The 21,729-nt window shown below is 43.8% G+C and overlaps 1 protein-coding gene across 3 annotated transcripts; it reads left to right on the top strand.

The window, feature by feature from the left end:
* Positions 1-238: 238 nt before the first annotated feature.
* Positions 239-18,944, top strand: armc7 (armadillo repeat containing 7). Of its 3 annotated transcripts, none has more exons than XM_041198186.1 (4): positions 239-418; positions 15,076-15,192; positions 15,565-15,708; positions 17,112-18,944. In XM_041198186.1, the coding sequence occupies exons 1-4, from the start codon at positions 283-285 to the stop codon at positions 17,447-17,449; spliced, it is 735 nt and encodes a 244-aa protein (XP_041054120.1). In that variant the 5' UTR covers positions 239-282; the 3' UTR covers positions 17,450-18,944. The 3 variants fall into 3 exon arrangements, with proteins under 3 accessions (XP_041054120.1, XP_041054123.1, XP_041054121.1); XM_041198189.1 differs by lacking the exon at positions 239-418 and adding an exon at positions 8,776-8,835; XM_041198187.1 differs by lacking the exon at positions 239-418 and adding an exon at positions 12,679-13,106.
* The last annotated feature ends 2,785 nt before the right edge of the window (positions 18,945-21,729 follow it).

Here is a 21,729-nt window from a genome sequence, read left to right as displayed (position 1 = left end):
CACGCTGTAGAACTTTGACTTTGTTTGCAGGAAACTGCAGACATTTGGCTCCAGAACTAAATGAGATACATAAATTTGAACGAGACTGTATGGCGTCTGGAATGTGACATTTGGAGTTCTGATGCATTACTTTAAAATGTTTACAGTTAAGTAGAGAGGCAGCTAAATACATATTGCCATGCTACAATAATGTGAGTGGTTGGAGCCGAATTCTTGAATATCAGCCTATGTCACAGATTGTGCAGGCACAATCACGGGCTAAGTTTTGACTCTTGAAACCTGATGTGCTTTCTTCTTGCTCTCTTTCCTGTCTCCCAGCCACCTCTCATCAGCATCTTTGGCTCCTTGATCCACCGAAGTTCTCCAAAATGGCCTGTTGTTAGCCACTTCTTCCCAGCTTACAGTACTGTTGGTAAAGGTACTTGAAAACTTTTAACAAGTATTTTTAAACTTTTGTCTTGGTCATATCAGCAGTCTTGAATCATCTGAAATTTCTGCATTTGAGAGATCTTTGGCATATGCCCATCATGGCAACTTAATTTCCTTGAGTACTTCAGTGTCAGGAACATTATCTCCACTCTGAATACTTAGAATACATTGAAAACAGCAGGCATAGGAAGAGTTTAATCTTTCATACCTGCTGTAGGTGGTTCATGTCTCATTGCACTACAGCAATGGTTGAACCATACTTAGCCATTCAATGGTAACTTCATATCATTCCACATATGCTTTGTCAATTGGTGAGATGTGATTGCTGCATTTCTAACATAAAAATTATCTAGTTTGTCTAGCAAGCAGTTATCTGACAGTTAATCCTAAGTAGCAGAACCTGAGTACAACTTTTAGTGTGGTGCAGTGTTGTGCCATGATCACTGTCTTCTTTATATTGATGGTAAGCCCAAAATCATTCCTAGTGAAAAGCTTTCTCAAAGCCAGAGAATAGTGCAATCTGCAGACTCTGACACCAGGAGGGGAGGGGGCAGGTGGTGCTTAGATAACTCATTGGGAGGTTTGTGGTGCTCTTTCTGATGCCTTTACTTCACCATTGTGTGTTCCCATTGAAGTCTCTCTATGTACTCGGTGCCTTCCCAAATGAACTTTCTCCATTTTGGTTAGTCACAACCCAGAGATCGGCACGGATGTTTGACCACTTCAAGGATGCTTTGAGGATGTCCCTAAAGTGTTTCCTTTGTCCTCCTGGGAGTTTCCTACTGAGTTCTGACTACAGCAGTTGTTTTGTGAGTCAGGTCAGGCATACAAATGTCATGTCCTGCTCAACAGAGCTGGCTTTGCATTATTAGTGCCTTGATGCTGGGCATGTTGGTTTGGGTGCTGCTGTTGGACCGTTTTTCTTGTCACAGGATTTGGAGCACCACTGGTAGTAATTTCCCAGTAATTTGAAGTCCCTGCTGTAGGTTGCCCAGGTCTCTGAAGCATATAGGAGCATGGAATTACTGCTGCCTGTCTGGTAAACCATGACCTTAGTTCTGGATTTGAGTTCCTGGTCCTCAAAATAGTATTTTCCTCAGCTGGCTGAAGGTTAAGCTGGCTCATTGGAGATGATGATGAATTTTGTTGTCTATGTTTGCCATCATCGAGAGAAGGCTCCCAAGATATGGAAAATGGTCCACATTTTCCAGGATCTTGCTACTGATCTTAATCGATGGGTTAGGTGTTGTGCTGTGGGACCTTGGTTTTCCAGGTGTTTAACTGAAAGGCCCATTTTCTCATGTGCTTCATATGCAATGTTGTAATGTAAGAAACGTTGCAGCTAATTTTCACACAGTATGCTCCCATAAACATCAGAATGATAATAAACACAATTTTTGTGGTCTTTTATTTGGTGTGGTCTCATCACAGCTCCAATCTCTGTAATTTCCAAAACAAAAACAGAAAATGCTGTAAAATCTCAGCAGGTATAACAGCATCTGTGGAGAGAAAAACAGAGTTAATGTTTCGAGTCCGTTTGACTCTTCCTCAGAGCTAAAGAGAAGTAAAAATATGATGAAATTTATACTGTTTAAGGGGGGGTGGAAGAGGTGAAGCTGGATAATAGGCCAGCGATAGGTGGGGGCAAAGGAGAGATTGATAAAGATGTCATGAACAAAAGGACAAAGGGGGTGTTTAGGGCAGTGGTACGGGCTAAAGGAGGTGCTGCTGGTGGCATTAAGATAAGAAAGCAGAATGTGATAATTGCAGGACAAGGGTAAGCACTCTGAAAAGAACAACATGAACAAGTGACAGATGGCCCTTGTGGGGGTGGGGTGGGGGAGAGGGACGGTGGTGGGGAAAAATGATCGAAAATAGGATAAAAAGTGGGGATAAAACAATGAATAAATGAATAAAAATGAAATAAATAAAAATAAGTGGATAGAAAATAAAAATAAATATTGAAAAAAGGGATAAAAACGGGGTGAGGATAGAGGAGAGAGTTCATGGTCTGAAGTTGTTGAATGCAATATAAAGTCTGGAAGGCTGTAAAGTGCCTAATAAGAAGATGAGGTGCTGTTCCTCCAATTTGCGTTGAGCTTCACTGGAATATAGCAGCAGACCAAGGACGGACATGTGGGCATGAGAACAAGATGGTGGTGTGTTGAAATGGCAAGAGACAGGAAGGTCTGGGTCATGCTTACGGACAGACCGAAGGTGTTCTGCAAAGTGGTCGCCCAGTCTGCATTTGATCTCTCCAATGTAGAGGAGACCACATTGAGAGCAGCGAATGCAGTAGACCAAATTGAAGGAGATAGAAGTGAAGCCCTGCTTTACCTGAAAGGAGTGTTTGGGCCACTGGGCGGTGAGGAGGGAGGGAGGTAAAGGGGCAGATGTTACACCTTCTGCGATTGCAAGGGAAGGTGCTGTGGGAGGGGGATGAGGTGTTGTGGGTGATGGAGGAATTGACTGGGGTGTCCTGGAGGGAACAGTCCCTATGGAATGCTGACAAGGGGTGAGGGGAAAATGTGTTTGGTGGTGTCATCATGCTGGAGTTGGCAGAAATGGAAGAGGATGATCCTTTGAATGCAGAGGCTGGTGAGGTGAAAAGTGAGGACAATGGGGACCCTATCTTGGTTCTGGGAGGGAGAGGAAGGTGTGAGGGCGGATGCGCGGGAGATGGGTCAGACCCGGTTGAGGGCCCTGTCAACCAAAGTGGATGGGATACCTCAGTTAAGGAAGAAGGAAGACATGTCAATGTTACTTGCTGAATTGTTTTCTACATCTGTGTGTTAACTTTTTGTGATTTGTGTACAAGAACAGCCAAGTCTCTCTGAACACTAACATTGCACTCCTTCGCACCTTTGAAAAAAATGTTCTGCTCTTCTACATTTTACCTATCAAAATAGATAACTTTACATTTCTCTGCAATATATTCCATCTGTAACATCCTTACCCACTGACTTAACCTATCCACATTCCTTTGCAGTCTCTGCATCCTCTTGACAGCTTATTTTCCTACTTAGCTTATATTGTCTGGATACACACTCAGCCCATACACCTAAGTCATTGATATAGATTGTAGATAGCTGAGGCTCAAGCACTGATCCTTGTGGTACAATATATTTACAGACAGGCAACCAAAAAATGTTTATTCCATTTTAATAAGATAGCAATGGATGGATGTGCACTTAAACCCAAATAAAAACAAATAACTTCAGAATACAGAAAATTGAGAGATATAGGGCAAAAAAAATTGAGAATGCTTTATTTACCTATAAAGGCTTTTACATGAACAATAGGTCATTTAAACTTTCCAAACATATGATTACACTAAAATGATTGTTTCAGATTGACTTGTAATTCATTACTGTGTGGTTAATGCTGAGTAGAGAGCTCCCTGAATTATACTTTTTTGAAAGCATTATAGCTGTCAGCTGTGTCTCCAGCCACAGACACATATGAGTCATATGGTTCAGGGTTCAAGTCCCTCTCCAGGACTTGAGCACAAAAATCTTGGCTGACACTCCAGTGCAGTACTGAGAGCATGCTGCATTGTCAGAGGTGCCATTGAGATGGTAAACTGAGGTCCCGTCTACTCTACCAGGTGGATGTAAAAGGTCCTATGCCACTATTTCAAAGCAGAGCAGGGGTGTGTTTCCTGGTGGCCTGGAATACTTAACGGCAATCTACATGGTGCGCAGAACTTTTTGTCCCGTGGGTGGGCGCGCGCCTGACCTGATTGGGAGTAAAATAGTGCGCAATGATGTCGGATGAGCATCCTGACATCCTCGCGCGCTCGCGCGATAGTTCGCTCAGCAGATGCATGCGGTTGCTGGAGCGGCACCTGCCATTAATTAAGCAGCCACTTAAGGCCGTTAACAGTCCATTTGACAGTGAATTTTCCTTGCCCATGCGATTTTCTGTATGTCGCACGGGCAAAATGGGCAGGTGGCCAGCTGACATTTTCACAAACCCCATTCAACGGCGCGATAAAAAGTGTCAGCAGCATTGCCAGTGTGAGTATTGAGGAGTTTTGGAGATAGTTTGCAACTGGTTGCTTATTGGTACTTGGCAGCTTCATCTCTGTTCTGGGCTTCATTCTTACAATTTCCAGGATTCACTTCAGGACTCATTGCTGCCTGTTAGGCCCCCGGAGGATTCAGATTGTGTGGACCCTTCCAGGTATCAGACAGCCTTCCCGTATCCGGGTAATGGAGATTGTGGTCTCCACTGGAGGCACCTGTTCTGAGGAAGAAGAGTCGGGGCAGAAGGGAGAGGAGGCCAGGTGACCCTATGCAGTTTCCAAGGGAGGACACGAAGGAGGAGAGGCCCAGGCACAAGGGCGTGGGGCCAGCAGGTAGTCCAAAGCAGAAGGGGTCACAGAAGATGCCACTATCCTGCTGCCAGGGATTGCAGGTGGCAATGCAGCTACCTCAATATTTCTGAGGTGAAATGCCGAAGGAGGCTCCGCCTCTCGAGGGAGACCGTGACCTCCATTTGCCAGATGATTGGGCCTGAGATCAGCTCCGACTGTGTGGGTGGACACCCCATGCCAGTGGCTCTGAAGGTCATAGTGGCCCTCAACCTCTATGCCTCCGGCTCTTTCCAGGGGTCAGTGGGGGATCAGTGTGGAGTCTCCCAATCAGCTGTCCACAGTTGCATCGAACTGGTGACAGAAGCTCTGTTCAGGAGGATACTGACCTTTATTCTTTACTGCATGGCAAGGCCAGCCAGGCTGAGAAAGCCAGAGGCTTTGCAGTGATTGGTGGGTTGCCCCACGTCCAGGGTGCAATAGACTGTACACATGTGACCATCAAGGTGCCAGCAGGTAAGCCCAGTGCCTTCATCAATAGGAAGGGCTTCCACTCCATGAACATGCAGATAGTGTATGATCACAGGATGCTGATTCTACAAGTCTGTGCAAGATACCCTGGCAGCTGCCATGAAGTGTACCAGAGACACTCCCAGGTGCCGAGGCTCTTCAGTGCTCCAGCCTGACTGGATGAATGGCTGCTGGGTGACAAGGGCTATCCATTGGAAAGATGGCTCATTACGCCTCTCCGCCACAGTGGCAGAGAAGCATTACAATACGAGTCATGCCTCCACAAGGGCAGTGGTAGAAAGGACCATAGGTCTTCTCAAGATATGCTTCCAATGCCTGGATCATTCAGGGAGAGCTCTACAATATCCCCAGAATGGGTGTCACTGATCATGGTTGCACACTGCACTCTCCACAATCTGGCAAGGGGGTCCCACTGGAGGAAAGGGTCTTAACGCAGCTCTACAGGCCACAGATGATGAGTCCAGTAGTGAGTCAGAAGAAGAGCATGGTGAGGAGAATACTGAGGGTGCGGAGTCAGACCTCAGTAACCTACAGAGAGGCAAGGACACCAGGGGTGCCTTGATCCAATGCTCCTTCAACTAGGCTACCAAAGACCAGCTTCAAACGCGTGCCAGGGCTGCCGCCTCCATCCAGGTGTCTGAAAGGACCCTTTCATTTGAATCCAAAGAACACTCATTGCTGTGAAATAAAGTTCAGAGCCACCTATGTCCAGCATTACATACTGGCATTCTCCGCACTAATGAAATAAAAAGGCAAAGCATACTCAGGCATGACAAAAATGTTATTCTGACAGTTCAGTAATCTTAACAGAAATGTTTCTGGTATCTAACATCAGACCGGTATACATAAAGTAAACAAAAATGAACATAAAATCACCCATGACCAGTCCGTCTTGTGCTCATGGTGCCTTTAACTTGCATTAGCGAGTGCTATGTCTAGGTGTTTCCCCCATCACTGGCACTGGCATTGGAGACAGCCTGCTGACTCTGCAGTCTTGTTGGCCTTGATGACCTTGGCAGTCGTTGTCTGGCCAGTGGAACCTGTGCTGACCCCGCCTGGGAGGGAGCAACCAGTGCAATGGCTGGCATCTCCCCAGTCACTGCATCCTCATCAGATGACACGGTCACTGGTGGAGGGACGGAGGAGCTGCTGCTGTCATCCAGAGTGCCCTGAGAGGAGCCTGCAGAGATGACAAGCAGCTCATGGACCAACATGAGGTCACTCTGGACCTTCCTGAACACCATTGATGGATGGGCACCTGGCTGGGTTATTGGATGCCTCATCCATCTCCCACACTGACACTGACCACCTGAGGTTGGTGCCTGTGTGAGGGCTTGCGAGTCCAAGTGCAATCCCAGGAAGTCCTCATTCTGTCCCTGGAGCAGCATCTCCATGAAAGTCGCCATGATCAATGGAGGAGACAGTGCACTTGACCATGACGGTCAACGCAGTGCTCACACTCCACATGCACTCCTCCATCATGGAGACCATAGCATGCACACCCTCATGGATCTCCACCTGATCCTCCCGCACATCTCACTCAGACACCCAGCATCTGCTGCCTAATGGACGACTCTACAGGCTCATCATCAGCCTTCAACTGAACATTGTCCTGGTCCCCAGCAGGGCTCTGACTGCTGGCACCCAGGGCACTCTCTGCCTCCGCCTGCACCTCAAGCAATTGTGTACCGAGATACTAGCCACCGCTCTAATGCTCACCGAGATGCTGGTATCTGCGCTGGTGCCTGCTTCAGAGAGCAGGTGTGACGCAGGTGCAAATGACATCTGGTGGTCCTCTGGTGTCAGGGATGGCCCTTTGGATCTGGATAGCAAATACTTTCTGGCGAACTTAAAAGGGAGAAGAAGGACATGTCATTAGTTAAAGTCATCACACTGTCACGGTGCATGCCAGGCACCCTGGTGGGACAACGGAGATTTGCATCATTTTGCCCTCATCTTCCAATGATCAGTTGGGACTCCAGTTTCGAGCCTCACACCAATGAAGAGACTACACTAGAATGGTTGCACAAGCTGAAATTCTCACCTCTGTGCACTGCACTCTTACCGTTGTTTGGCACTCCTGCCTCTCTACATCCAGTTGCATGTGGGGCATGCTGGCTCCCGAGCTCTAGGACATTTTGCTTGTACCTCAGGAGGATTAGGAGGCCAGTGGGGCCTCCGCTGGTCCACGACCTTTCTGTATTGTTCTGGGCCATTTTGTCCTGGAACAATAGAGGGGCATTGATTAGTCTACTCTGTACATGCAGCGCCATTGTAGCCTGGCCAACCCCAGCTGAGGAGCACCTGGCAGGGCACATCAGAGTCATGGCCCTCGAGCTGCAAGACAATCAGTCCAAGCAGCCAGGACTAACCCCCTTGGCCAACTCCAGAGTGATTGACAGTTGACACAAACTCTAGCACCCCTGAGATCCATGGGGGGATGGCCAGATCTTAACATATCTGCACACTGACCCTTGCCAACATGGTACTCGCCCTTCCTGAGCGCAACAGGTCATTAAATTGCTTCTGGCACTGCAAATAGGAGCGCTGCACCACGTCACAGCTGCTGACCAGTGCTGCCACCTGCTCCCATGCCCTCTTGGTGAGGTGTAGTAGCCTCCTCCTCCCATCCCTGGGATAAGAGGGGTCCCTCTTGGCAGTCACCTCCTCCAGGAGGATAGTGAGGCACTCATCAGAGAAGTGGGGGGGCTGAGTGTCCGCCTGATCTGGCCTCCTGCCTGCCGTGTCCAGCTGCTCTTGGGTCCATAGTGCTGGCTCAGGGATCGTCCTCCATGGCAGCATTCCAGGGGCTGTCTAGGTCGCTTTTAAACCGGCCACCGGGTCACTATTGGCACTCCTGCCACCATTCGGCCCTTCCTGGCCAGTGTAGAGCCACACTTCTTGCTAGACAGGCCTTAATCGCGGGCGACGATCCATTTCACAGCCACTCCCTGGCCTGCCTGACGAAGGGAAAATCTTAATCCATAAAAACAGATTATCTGGATAATCTGGTCATTATCACATTTCTGTTTGTGGAGGCTTGCTATGCACAAATTGGCTGCTGTGTTTCCTATAGCCACTTATAAAAGTGACTACACTTCAAAAGTACTTGAGACGTCTGGCGTCGTGACAGGGGCTGGATAAAGAAACAAAAACAGTATTACCTGGAAAAACTCAGCAGGTCTGGCAGCATCAGCGGAGAAGAAGAGTTGACGTTTCGAGTCCTCATGACCCTTCAACAGAACGAGGATTCGAAACGTCAACTCTTTTCTTCTCCGCCGATGCTGCCAGACCTGCTGAGTTTTTCCAGGTACTTCTGTTTTTGTTTTGGATTTCCAGCATCCGCAGTTTTTTGTTTTTATCTCGCTGGATAAAGAAAGTCTTTCTTTCTGCCTCTGTCCCTTTAAATGGAAATGCCTCTCACCGGTAGATGGCGCTAAATTGGAAGAGTAATTATGACGCTCCTGGGTGCGCATGCTCATAAACTTCGGCGACGTGTCTTGGTTTCCAGGAAATTACGTTGATGTTTTTCTATAAGGCATTTCCGGTTTGGTTACAAGGTGAGTAACCAGTTAGAATCCAAACTGAGCAATGGTTGTGTTAGGCTTTTTGTGTCCTGGGATCAGGCTGTTCGGGTTTGAGCTTTCTCCCTGCCATATGAGGTCGGAGAGGATTCAGTGCCCGTTTACATTATTTTATGCTGAGTGTGGCTGGAGTGAGGTTCAATAATGTTTCACAAAATGAAGACGAGTTGCTTCAATAACTAGTCACAAGTTTAGTCAAACGTGTTTCCCTATGAAATGTGTAATATCTCTGCGAACATTTCTCTCAATGTCGACTTCCAGCTGTACTTGATTAATATAAGTTTTACTCAAACTCAGACATCTTAGTTCAAATACTCCCTCTACTTCCTACAGTACCTTCCTGTGTAAACCCATTTGCTCTAATTTTACTTATGAAGCTCAGTATAACGTTTTGCTTTATGCCTCTCCTATGAAGTGCTTTGGGATATTTTATTATGTCAACCATATAACTGCAAGTTGTTGTTGAAGTGCAAGTAAATCGTTGTTTTATCAGGAAGGGGCCTTTGGGTCCTGGATGATAAGGGTGGAGGTAAAAGGGTAGATAGCCAAAAGCTTGGTCAAAAAGGTAGGCTTTAAGGAGTTTCTCAAAGGGAAGTGGAAAGGTTTAGGGAGGGACTTCCAAAGCTTAGAGTGTAGAAAACTGAAGGCACAGCTACCAATAGTGGAGTAATTAAAATTGAGGATGCCTCTGTAGTGCAACTAAGCCCCTATGCTTAGAGGAACCTTGGCTCCCAGAGATGCAAATATGGGCCCACTGGTGTGTGGACATGCCCTTGCATCCATCAACCAGGTCCCAGCAACAGGTCAAATTGTACCCAGAGCCCCCTTGCTTGGGGGAATAAAATGCAATGAAGTGGAGTCCTGTAAATGGCTGGTGATCACCTTGAGCAAGCACTTCTGGTAACTCCTGCAACCAAGTGACCTCCAGATGTAGGAGCTCCTGCCCTTCCTCTGGATTTAGTCTATAATGTCAAGAGGGAGATGCAGATGCTGGAAGTTTGTGTCTTCAAATCCTGCCCAGGTTATGCAGCCTGCATAAATGAAGAGGGCACTTCACCCTTAATAACAAATGGAGAGGACACTTCATCCTTACTCTTACCAGTGAGTGGACCAATATGTAGGAAGCGGTTTATGGGTTATGCTCCCAGTCTAATTAGTGCAAGGAAAGGGTTTCATGGGTTGCTTCTGGTGGAAAGGATCATTGCAATCTATTGGTCAGTTACTGTCTGCCTCAAGTTAGGCAACCCCCAACCAATAAGGTGCTGACCCGTCAACGTCTGCCTTCCTCTATTGGAGCATGAGGATCAGGGATCCTATCCTGACAAGCAGATGGTATTTAGGTACTGAAGAAACGAAAAGTGAAGTCTCTTTGTTTGTAAGCTGGCATGTCAGGACTGTGTGTGCTTGTGTACATGAGGACTTGCAGTCAACAGACAATGTACGTAATATGGCATTGATTGACTCTGAACTACACAAGTTCACCAATAACATTGCTGCTTTCCAAGAGGCTAGATTGAATGACATTGGATCTTTATGTGAGGCCAATTATACCTTTTGGCATGGCGAAAGTGCAGCTGATCACCGTGGACATGGAATGGGTTTTGTTGTCAAAAACAGATTGATGCAGATGATTTTAATGCCTGTTGTGACTTTTGAATACCTCATACCATGGAGGTTTTGTCAACATCGTCTGCGCTTATGTACCAACCAGCGCCAAAGACAAAGATCACCTCTACGACATTCTAGATGATATTCTGGAGCTTCTGCTACATGGAGAAAAGTTATTTCTCTCGGGTGACTTAAAGTAAGAGTTGGTGCATAGACAGTTTCATGGCAAATGTAACTTGGTCTTCATGGTGTCGGCAAGATAAACTTAAATGGCTGCTAGAACTTTGAGCAGAGTGTGGACTTTGCATTATCTTCCAGGGCAGACATCGGCACCAGATAATCAGCAGAAGATGTGATATGTCTCGCATCCTTCACACCCAGACCTATCACAGTGCAAATTGTGATACTTATTACTCATTTGTCAATTGTAGGGTGAAGGAAAATATACAAGTCCAAACACAATGGCATGCTGCACATCAACATTTCATACATAAGGCCAGAAGTTCTCAGGCAGTCTCTTCAACCTGAAGGCTCACCAGATAATGCAGATGAAGCACTGAAATCTCTGTGGTCAATCAACTACAAAACTGCAGTAACCATGTTTGGCAATGACTCCTGTCACTGAAGCAAAGAACACAGCTCACCAGGCCCCAATCCTAAAGCACGTGACAATTTTGTGTTAGCAGTTGTGCACATTACAGCAAGGTGCTGTGCCAACAAGTATTGGATCAATCTATGCAAAGAAACTGCTAGTTGACCACGAATAACCTTTGCACTATGTATGACGATATTAAAAGAGCAGTTGGCTCCACCATCACCAAAGTTGCTCCTTTGAAATCCACAGATGGAGAAATACTCCCTGACAGGAACGAACATATGGCTGCTAGGTAGATCACGACTCTGAGCTATAATGACGTGAAAAATATTTCTCTCTGCCTGTGCTAGATGATCTTCTGCAGCTATCTGTCATGTATGAGCTTGATGCAGAACCCTTGTTACTTGAGCTTGAAAAGGTCATTGACTCCCTAGCAGCAAGGAAAACACTTGGAAAGGAGGAAATACCATACACTCAAGCATGGAAAGTCTCACCTGCTGTCATACCTCACAGCCAATCTCCTCTGCTGGAGAGAAGGCTCTGTCCCACTGGAGATGTGTGATGCAAACATCATCACATTGTACAAGAACAAAGGTGATCAAGAGAATTGCAACAACTACTGGGGCATCTCACTGTACAACGTCAGTAGGAAGACCTTTGCCAGAGTCATTCTAATGAGGCTCCATCGATGAGCCAACAGAATATACCCGGAGGCACAGTGTGGCTTCAGAGTAGACAGGTTCATGGTACGCATGTTATTCTTTCTGTTAGCTTCAAGAGAAGTGCAAAGAGTAGCAAACACCACTCTACCTTGCTCCTGTGGCACTCTCAGAAGCATTTGACACCATGACCAGGATGGGCCTCTAGTGGATACCAGAGAAAATCTTTATGTCCTCCCAAACTTCACAGTTTTATACAGTCCTTCCATGATAATATGCATGGCACAATACAGCTCCACCTCTGACAGTTTTGAGATTAATAATGGGGTGAAATAGGGCTGCATCTTAGCCCCTATTCTGTTTAGTACCTTTCTCTCTGTCCTGTGCTTTCCTTTCTGACATGGAAGGAATGTACCTCCACACATGATCAGATGGGAAACTCCTCAACCTATCAAGGCTGAAAGCCAAGACAAAGGTGTGCCATGTGATCAGAGAACTTCTGTGAGCTGATGATGCTGCATTAGTTGCCCAGACAGAAGACCAACTTCAAAGGCTCATAGATGGTCTGTCCTGTGCATGTGTCATATTCTCCCTCACCGGCAGTGTCAAGAAAACTGTAGTTATCGGACACAGTTTTGTGCATCTGCCTATGATGAGATTCAACACACCACTGGAAGCAGTCAGTAAGTTCTGCCACCTTGGATCTACGGTGACGGACAACCTGTCTCTTAACAAAGAGTCCATCACATACATTGGAAAGGCAGCCACCAACTTTGGCTGACTGACAAAATGGGCATTGAAAACAACCGACTCACCCACTGGACCAAGATGCTTGTCTGTAAGGCCTGTATCCTCAGCACATTGCCGTATGGTAGGAAAGCCTGGACAACTTGTGCTGATCGTGAACAGAGGCTCAGTCACTTCTATATCTGGTGTCTATGGCGCATCCTTGGCATCACATGGAGAGACAAAGTCACCAATGAAGCCTTTCTAAAGCAAATATGCTAAGCATGCTACCACTAGTCAAGCAAAAAGGGCTTTATTGGCTTGGGCATGTGAACAGGATGGAAGATGGCAGTATCCCAAGCATAAACCATATGGAGAGTTGCCTGTGCCAAGAGTCCAGCAGAATGCCAAGCTGCGATTCAAGGATGCTATCAAAAGTGGCATGAAAGCCCTCAACAGCAATCACTAGAACTGGGAAACTCCAACTGACGATCGATTCAAATGGCAACAGACACCAGCTGTGGGCTGGGACTCACCAGCATGATGAGATATGCTTTCAGAAGCTCCACAGTGGACACCAGTCCTGCAAACAAGCGTCAGCAGAGATCATCCCAAGCCACTGACAAGGGACTACTTCTTGTGTCATGAATCACAAAAAGGTAGAATACAAGTTCAGCAGATAATAGGGAAGGCAAATGGAATGTTGGCCTTTATTTCAAAGGGAATGGAGTATAAAAATAGCAAAGTCTTGCCAAAACTATACAAGGCACTAGTTGGACCACACACAGAATACCGTGACAGTTTTGGTCCCCATATCTAAGGAAAGATATACTGGCATTGGATGGAGTCCAGAGCAGGTTCACTTGGTTGACCCTGGGTATGGAGGGATTTTCTTATGAGGAGAGATTGAGGTTGGGCCTGTACTCATTGGAGTTTAGGAGAAAGAGGTGATCTTATTGAAACATATAAGATTCTTAGGGGGCTTGACAGGGTAGATGCTGAGAGGTTGTTTCCCCTTGTGGGAGAGTCTAGGACCAGAGGGCATAATCTCAGAGTAAGGGATCACCCATTTAAGACAGAGATGAAGAAGAATTTCTTCTCTCAGAGGGTAGTGAACCTGTGGAATTCTTTACTGCAAAGGGCTGTAAAAGCTGGGTTGTTAAGTATATTCAAGGCTGAGATAGACAGGTTTTTAATCAGTAAGGGAATCGAGGGTTATGAGGAAAAGGCAGGAAAATGGAGTTGAGGATTATCAGATCAGCCATGATATCATTGAATGGCGGAGCAAATTCAATGGGTCGAAAGGCCTACTTCTGCTCTCACGTCTTATGTTCTTATTCACTTGTGGCAGACTTTGCCTTTCCAGAATCTGCTTGCTCAGCCATCAAAAGAAATGCAGCAAATGATCTCATCTGACCTCACCAAAGTTCCAAGGCTACATTAACATCATCTTTTGCAGATGGAAGGATGCCAACCACAATCAACCAACCGCCGAGTATTTCCGGCATTGTTCCAGAGACTTATATTGAAACAAATTTAAAGCTAGCAGTCTGAAATATAGATATTAAAAATATAGATATTCTTGTGATTTGAAAGGTAATCAGTCTCCATATGTCACAATAGGTAGTTGACTTGACTTTCCAGGAGTTTTATGAGGGAAGTGTTTGAGAGAACAGGAGCTAAGTCTCATGAGGGCAATATAGGTTGGGGATGTGGGAAAATCCATTTGCATTATAGGTTCAGGATTGAGTTGGGAGTGAGGAGGAAATGGTGGCTGCATGAATAGCTTTGCTCTGAGAGATAAATTACATCATAAGCTCCTTGCACTTGGTCATCAATGTTGATAAAGTTAACAGTGTTTTTGTGGAAGGCAAAAGAGTGAGCTGGAGATGTTGAAAGAGTATTGCTAATTTTTTTTAGGAGCAATGATGAGAATATTGCAAGGGGAGATGGACAGAGAAAGTGATGATTTACTGATTGGGAGAGGTTTGAGTGATAAGGACAAAGGGGTGGGGGACAATGAATGGAAAATTTTATTTCAGGGTTAAGTTAAACTTTGAGGACTCAGAAGCCAGGTGAGAAGGGACCTGGGGAGGTGAAGTGAAGTTTAAAGTACCACGGATGAGAAGCCATTCAGTGCTGATACTAATAGAGCAGATCTTGGCCAATAAATCACCTTGCATTAACAGCAAATGACTAGGAATTTGAAGAACAATGGTGGAAGAGAGTGATATGCTTGGAAAAACAAAGAATGTATCAGAGTTGTAAGGGGGAGAGACCCTTGATCATGGATCATGATGGCAGCTTCTCCACTGCATGGTGAACTGTGTAGCCATGTGGGACTGTCACTTTAATATGGCTGTGGCTGGACTGAGTTCCTAAGCCAGCAGTGCATAGAAATATGAGTGAGCCAATTGGCTCATTTGTTCTGTCATTTTGTTTACAACGGAAACATAGGAACAAGAGTAGACTATTTGGCCCTCAAATGTTTGAAGATGATTACGCAGTTTCTTATTTTTTAATCCTATCTCTCTGTTCTTCCACCAGCTGGAATCAGGTTATGTCCCACCACTATTTCCATACTGCAATTGGACTAGGTTTGTAATCAGTTTTCTCTTTTATGTGCAGCTGACTTGAGATCAAGTAAAATGGCCAGTTCAGGTCAGCTGAGGGAAGGTAAATCCCAAGACCGGTTTGACTACCTACAAGCCCTGGTTACCGAGTTTCAAGATACTGATAGTCAAGGTAGGATGACAAAAAATGTAGGATGGTGATCCATGATTATCAGACGCAATACAGGATTGAAACTATGGGATTCTAAATAGTAGATGTTCAAAAAGGAACTATCACAGGGATGTTTGGAAGTGAAGCACAGATTCTAATATTCTTGTTGTGCTCATGTTTTTTGCCACACAAAACTGCCATTGTCTTCAATTTATGCTGTTTAGTATTTTTTAATCAATTTGTTGCAGTACTTCAAGGCATTCTGGGCAAACATTATTGAAGTTGCCTTTCACATGATGTTTGTTCTGTGATTGTGCATGTCAGTCCCAATGACTATGACAATGCCAGTCCTGTGTGTATAAAATCTAACATTGTTTTATTCTAACTTCTCAGAGGCAAAGGAGCAAGTTCTGGCGAACTTGGCTAATTTTGCATATGATCCCAGTAACTATCAATACCTTCGACAGCTGCAGGTTATTGACCTATTCCTGGATATGCTCACAGAAGATAATGAAAGATTTGTAGAATTTGGAATAGGTAAAACCTAAATTTTTAATTGTCTTTTTTCACACTCCTTTAGTTGGGAGATATGGATCTTCCAAACTGTGCTAATGTTGTCATAATCAATCAGCAAGAAATATGCTTTTTAATTAAATATGACGTATTTATATGTTGAAAAAGCACAATACCAGAAACATTGGTAATACCATCTCAAGATTTTTATATTTACCTATTTATCTGATTTTCTGTGATGTAGCTCAATGGTACTCTGGGATTTGAAATATGGTTGTTATGCTTAACTGCTAACCTGACATGTCCCTTTAAGGTCATTGCTCAAGTACTTCCTGTAGGAAAGTATTTTTTCCAAAGGCTTAAACTTTATTTCTGCAAGAACTTAGAGGGAGAAGGGAAAGAAGAGAGAAAGCTTGAGGAAATAATATATGCACCCAGTCAGTGGTGCACTTGTGGAATGGAGATTTAACACAAATAAAGTTTTCTGACTTCTGTCCCTGGTTACAGACTAATCACATTCAAAACCATGCCTGGGAATCAGAAACTAAGCTTTTCTTTGGGTGAAACGGAATGCCGGCAGCAGATCGATTAGAGTTACTCAGCTGAGGCAGGTCACAATCCCTTGCGTATTTAGCTTGGCCATACGTCATTCTGACTTGTGAAAAAAGCCAGGGAGACCAGTTCAAAGGGAGAACTGATTTTGAGGCTTTGTTCTTATTTTTTTTTGGCCCCTTGTCCAGGGGTTGTCCAATAACCTTCCCACGCAACTTGAGGCCGAGTACTCTTTCAATCTTGCCAAGAACCTGGTTGTTGGGTATGACTTTTCCCACATTCATAATCAGCAATGACCTGGGGCTTTTCACTGATTCTTGTGGCCAGTTCCTTGATCAAAGGTCAGTTATAGTTTAATTACCGCTAATGAGGGAATTTTCAGATAGCAATTACAATTTTCCAGGTCAATCTGTAAAACTTCCTCACCATTAGGTTATTGATCTGGAATTAACTTGCATATAAAATAATTGGCCTTCTTTCTGCTTTGGGCCCTTTGAAGTGTAATGGATGCTCTTCAGACTCCCTCAAAACTTTATATAGGTAATGGTAGATCTTCCAAGACTTTCCTCATGGAAGGCTGGGCATATATGTTTATGCTATGCTGTGTGCCTGTACATTATCATTAGGGATTTTTCTATTCCAAAGTATTATGGGACTTTCAGAATAAGATTGTTTCTTTCGTGGTAATTATAAATCAGTGATCTTGTTTTTGTGTGTGCGCTAAATGGGAAGGGAACTGTCAGGACATTTACAGCATTATTAATATTTAATGTGAATGACCATTCATCATATCCTCACCTGTACTTCTAGTACATTACCTCCTTCTCCAAATTTTCATGGACCAAAGTGTTGATAATGTTTTTTATTTCCTTCAGGTGGTCTCTGTAACCTGTGTTTAGACAAGGAGAACAAGGAATACATTTTGCAGAACAATGGAGCTCAGGCAGTCCTGGATTGCTTATCCAGCCCTAATGAGGACATAGTACTGTCTGCCATTACCACTTTAATATACTTGATGACTCCTTTGTCCCGGAAAGAAATCACAGCAATACCAGTTGTTGAGTGTATGCTACGGTTCTCTATGTCCAAAAACAAACGTCTGAGTAACTTAGCGACCCTGTTTCTGGAAGATTTCTGCTCACCAGAAGAGGTAGAAAAAGCTCAGAACTTGCAGAATCACACAGCACTAGGAATACCACTTCCAAAAGAATAGGCTCAGAAAATGTTTAGAATTCTACACAATTTTGATGCTTATGGGAAGGGTACAGCTTCTGGGCGTGGTACACTAATGTGACAGGTGCACACTTCTGGATTTCTTGCTCCATTTGATTCATGTAATAACTCCAGAGTTTGCAGTATATGGTCCCATTGCAGAACCGTCCCATGTTATACTTTGTTAATTGTGCTACGTTGTCTTTTGGAGGCAGGTTCCAAGCTTGTTCCCTGACTTCCATATGGTGTTGGTTGCAGTATAAAATGCATACATATACATAATTATTATCAATTTTAATGCTGTCCAAGTGCCAGCTTGGGTGAGTTGGTAGCACTCTTGCCTTTGATATAATCAATGCTGACACTAAGGAAATGTTACATTGGTAGAGATGTGCCAACCTTCAGATGAGACAGTAAACCAAAATCCTGTTCAGGAGGGTACTAAATATCCTACAATTATCTTCAATGAATGGGGCATTCTCCTAGTGTTCTAGTCAAAATTCCTGCCTCAACAAAGACTGTAAAAAATCAGATTAATTGGTCATTCATATCGTTGATGTTTATGGTATAGAATGGCTGCTGCGTTTACCTACATAAATTGTTACACTTCACAGGTATTTCACGGATATTTCAACAGTACTACATAAGTACAAGTTTTGTTTTTCTTATCTTTCAGTGAAAATGACAATAACATGAACGTGCCAGCATCCAATATAAATGGATAATCTTAATTATGTAATTTGGAACCAGTGCTGTCCCCTGAATTGAAGTACGAGGGGATTATGTCTGTTTTTTCTGCTGGGGGATTAGACCAATTTTCAGTTTCTCAGTTTTACACACCAATGGAAACTTACTTATGCAATTCAAAGGGAAGCTGGAATTTTTGATGTCTCTTTATCCACAATGTGTTTATTTACCTGGTTACACTTGGGAATTTTTTATTCACACTTGCGCATACAGACCAAATCCTTCCATCACTTTCTGAGCAGTGTTACACAATTTCCTTTATTATAAAAAAAATGTAAGATTTGTTTTTTGTCCTCCAATGATACTGGCTCTCACTGAGGTACAATTGCATAAGTGCCAGCGTTGCCTTCCTTCAGTAACGTCATGTAAGTGCCTGTTCTTCACGTGAGTTTAGACTGAGTATGTTAACAGGCTATTTAACAGTGAATCTGAGCTTGATCTTGACCTTACCTAATGGAATTCTGCTTCTCTAATGTTAGGAACTTTGACATCAATCAATGAGCTTTGTACTGTTCCGACTCATAACTGATCAGTGATTGAACCAGAGGTCTTTTGAGTTTGTGCAGCTTGATATTGCAACATGTGTTGTCATTATACACCATGTGCAGTGTGCATAGAATTAGTTCACGGTTAACTTTATGTTGTATATAATATTTGTCATCTAATATATTTGTAGAACTTTTACATAAAAGTTCTATGTAAAAGGTTGAGTTGGGATGCTCAGAATAAACTTAGATAAACCCGCAAAAGTGCAACTATATGGAATTGTGTTTCGTGTGCAACCCTCCTGATCCCTCCATATCAACTTAAACGATGCTAAGATTAGTGCATGCTTGTTGCGCAGACTATTAGGAAGCCACATTCCAAGTAATATCAGATGGGATTACCAAGTGCATGAAATGCTTGAGAGAGAAAATGGAAGACTTCACATGCTACGTCTTTTCATCTTCTCAAGCATCACAACAGATCTCAAACTGACCTATTCACTGTGTTTAATAGTTATATAAGACTGATTGTTAAATACGCAGCGCTGGTTTGCAATGCTGGACTTCCCAAAGAGCTTGCAAACTAGCTCTGAAGTGTTTAGAAATGAGCATTAAAACTGACCTTGGATAGCTAAAGCCAAAATCAAACAATGAATGTGTTCCCTTGCTGAAAAGTAGAAAATGTTTCGTCTGGACTACGCTAGAAAACTCTTGAATCCCACCTCCTATTGCCACTATCTCTTGCTACAAACACAGAATCTTTACAATGCAGGAGGAGGCCATTGGGCCCATCGAGTCTACACTGGTTCTCTGAAAGAGCATTCTACCTAGTCCTATTCCCTGCCATATCTACATAATTTTCCACATTCTCTTTTCAGATAGCAATCCACCTCCCTTTTGAGTTGGATTCCTATGCAATTGCAGAAGGTGCAACATCTGCCCCTTTAACTCCTCCCTCCTCACCGTCCAAGGGCCCAAACACTCCTTGCAAGTGAAGCAGCACTTCCCTCAATTTGGTCTTCTGCATTTGCTGCTCCCAGTGTGGAGAGACCAAACGCAGACTGGGTGATCGCTTTGCGGAACACCTTCGGTCTGTCAGCAAGCATGACCCAGACCTTCCTGCTTGCCATTTCAGTACACCATCCTGGTCTCACGCCCACATGTCTGCTGCAATGTTCCAGTGAAGCTCAATGCAAACAGGAGGAACAGCACCTCATCTTCTGATTAGGCACTTTACAGCTTCTGGACTTAACATTGGGTTCAACAATTTCAGACCATGAATTCTCTCCTCCATCCTCACCCCTTTATTATCCCCTTTTTTCAATATCCATTTTTATTTTTTAATGTATTTTTAAATTTTTATTTTTTCCACTTTTTAAAAATATATTTTTATTCATTGTTTTATTCCCCACCTTTTAGCCTATTTTCAATCTTTTTTCCCCACCACTGTCCCCTCCCCCCACCCCCACTAGGGCCATCTGTTATTTGTTCATGTTGTTCTTTCCTGAGTGCTTATCCTTGTCTGGCTATTATCACATTCTGCTTTCTATCCTTAATATTAGTCCTCTGGCATCACTCCTGTGCCTAAGGAAGACTGGAAGATTATGAATAGTGCAATTTCCACAGCCGCTTCCTTTAATACCCTTGGATGCATCTCATCTGGTCCTGGTACCCTATCTATTTTAAGTAAAGATAATCTTTCTAACACCACACTTTCTCAATTGTAAATTCTTCTAGTATACCAGTTATCTCCACTCTTACCTCAGCCTGGGGAGCATTCTCTTCTCTTGTAAAGACAGATGCAAAGTACTCGTTTAAACTTCTGCTATTTCTCTTGTTTCCATGTGCAAGTCCCCATTCTTTAGCCCTAATCGGCCCTACTCTTTTTTTTAACCACCCTTTTATTTATATGCTTATAGAAGATCTTGGGATTCCCATTTATGTTAGCTACCAGTTTCTTTTCATGTTCTCTCCTTGCTTTTCTTATTAGCTTTTTCACTTCCCCTCTGGTCTTTTTGTATTCAGCCTGATTCTCCATTGTATTTTCTACCTGACATCTGTAGTACATGCACTTCTTCCTTTTAATCTTCACCTCTACCACTTTTGTCATCCAGGACACTCTGGATTTGTTTGCCCTACCTTTCCCCTTCAAGGGAATATACCTTGACATTGCCTGCAATACTGTTTCTTTGCAGCTGGCCCATTCTTCAGCCACTGTCTTTTCTGCCAACATTTGATTCCAACTCACTTGACTCAGATGCATTCTCATCCCATCAAAGTAGGCTTTCCCCCAATTAGTTATCCTTGCTCTGGATTGTTCATTGTCCTTTTTCATGGAAACCTAAACCTTATGATACAGTGGTCACTGTCCCCTAAATGCTGTCCCACTGATATTTGATCCGCTTGGACAACTCATTGCCCAGAACAAAGTCCAACAGTGTCTGCCCTCTTGTTGGACCGAAAACATACTGAAATAATTACCATTAACGTGCTCCGGAAACTCCATCCCTTTGCAGTATTCCTATCCCAGTCTATATTTGGATAATTGAAGTCCCCCATTATAATTACTCTCTAATTCTTGCACCTCTCTGCAATTTCTTTGCAAACTTGTTTCTTTACATACTCTTCAATAGGTGGTGCTCTATATAGTAAAACGATCAATATTATTGCACCTTTTTCATTCCTTACCTCTAGTCAGAAAGATTCTGTCCTTAGGATGTTCTGGAATATCCTCTCTCTCCAGTAACATAATGCCATCTTTTTTATCTATTTGTTCATGGGATATGGGCATCACTGGCTAGGCTAGCATTTATTGGCCATCCCAAATTGTCCTTGAACTGGGTGGCTTGCTAGGCCATTTCAGAGTCAACCACATTGCTGTGGCTCTGGAGTCACATGTAGGCCAGACCAAGTAAGGATGGTAGATTTCCTTCCCTAAAACACATTAGTGAACCAGATGGGTTTTTACGACAATTGACAATGGTTTTGTGGTCATCATTAGACTTTTAATTCCAGATTTTTATAGAATTCAAATTCCACCATTTGCCAT

The sequence above is a fragment of the Carcharodon carcharias genome, chromosome 10, assembly GCF_017639515.1.
Source record: "Carcharodon carcharias isolate sCarCar2 chromosome 10, sCarCar2.pri, whole genome shotgun sequence".
Taxonomy (NCBI): Eukaryota; Metazoa; Chordata; class Chondrichthyes; order Lamniformes; family Lamnidae; genus Carcharodon; species Carcharodon carcharias.
This window is presented reverse-complemented; position numbering and strand designations above follow the sequence as displayed.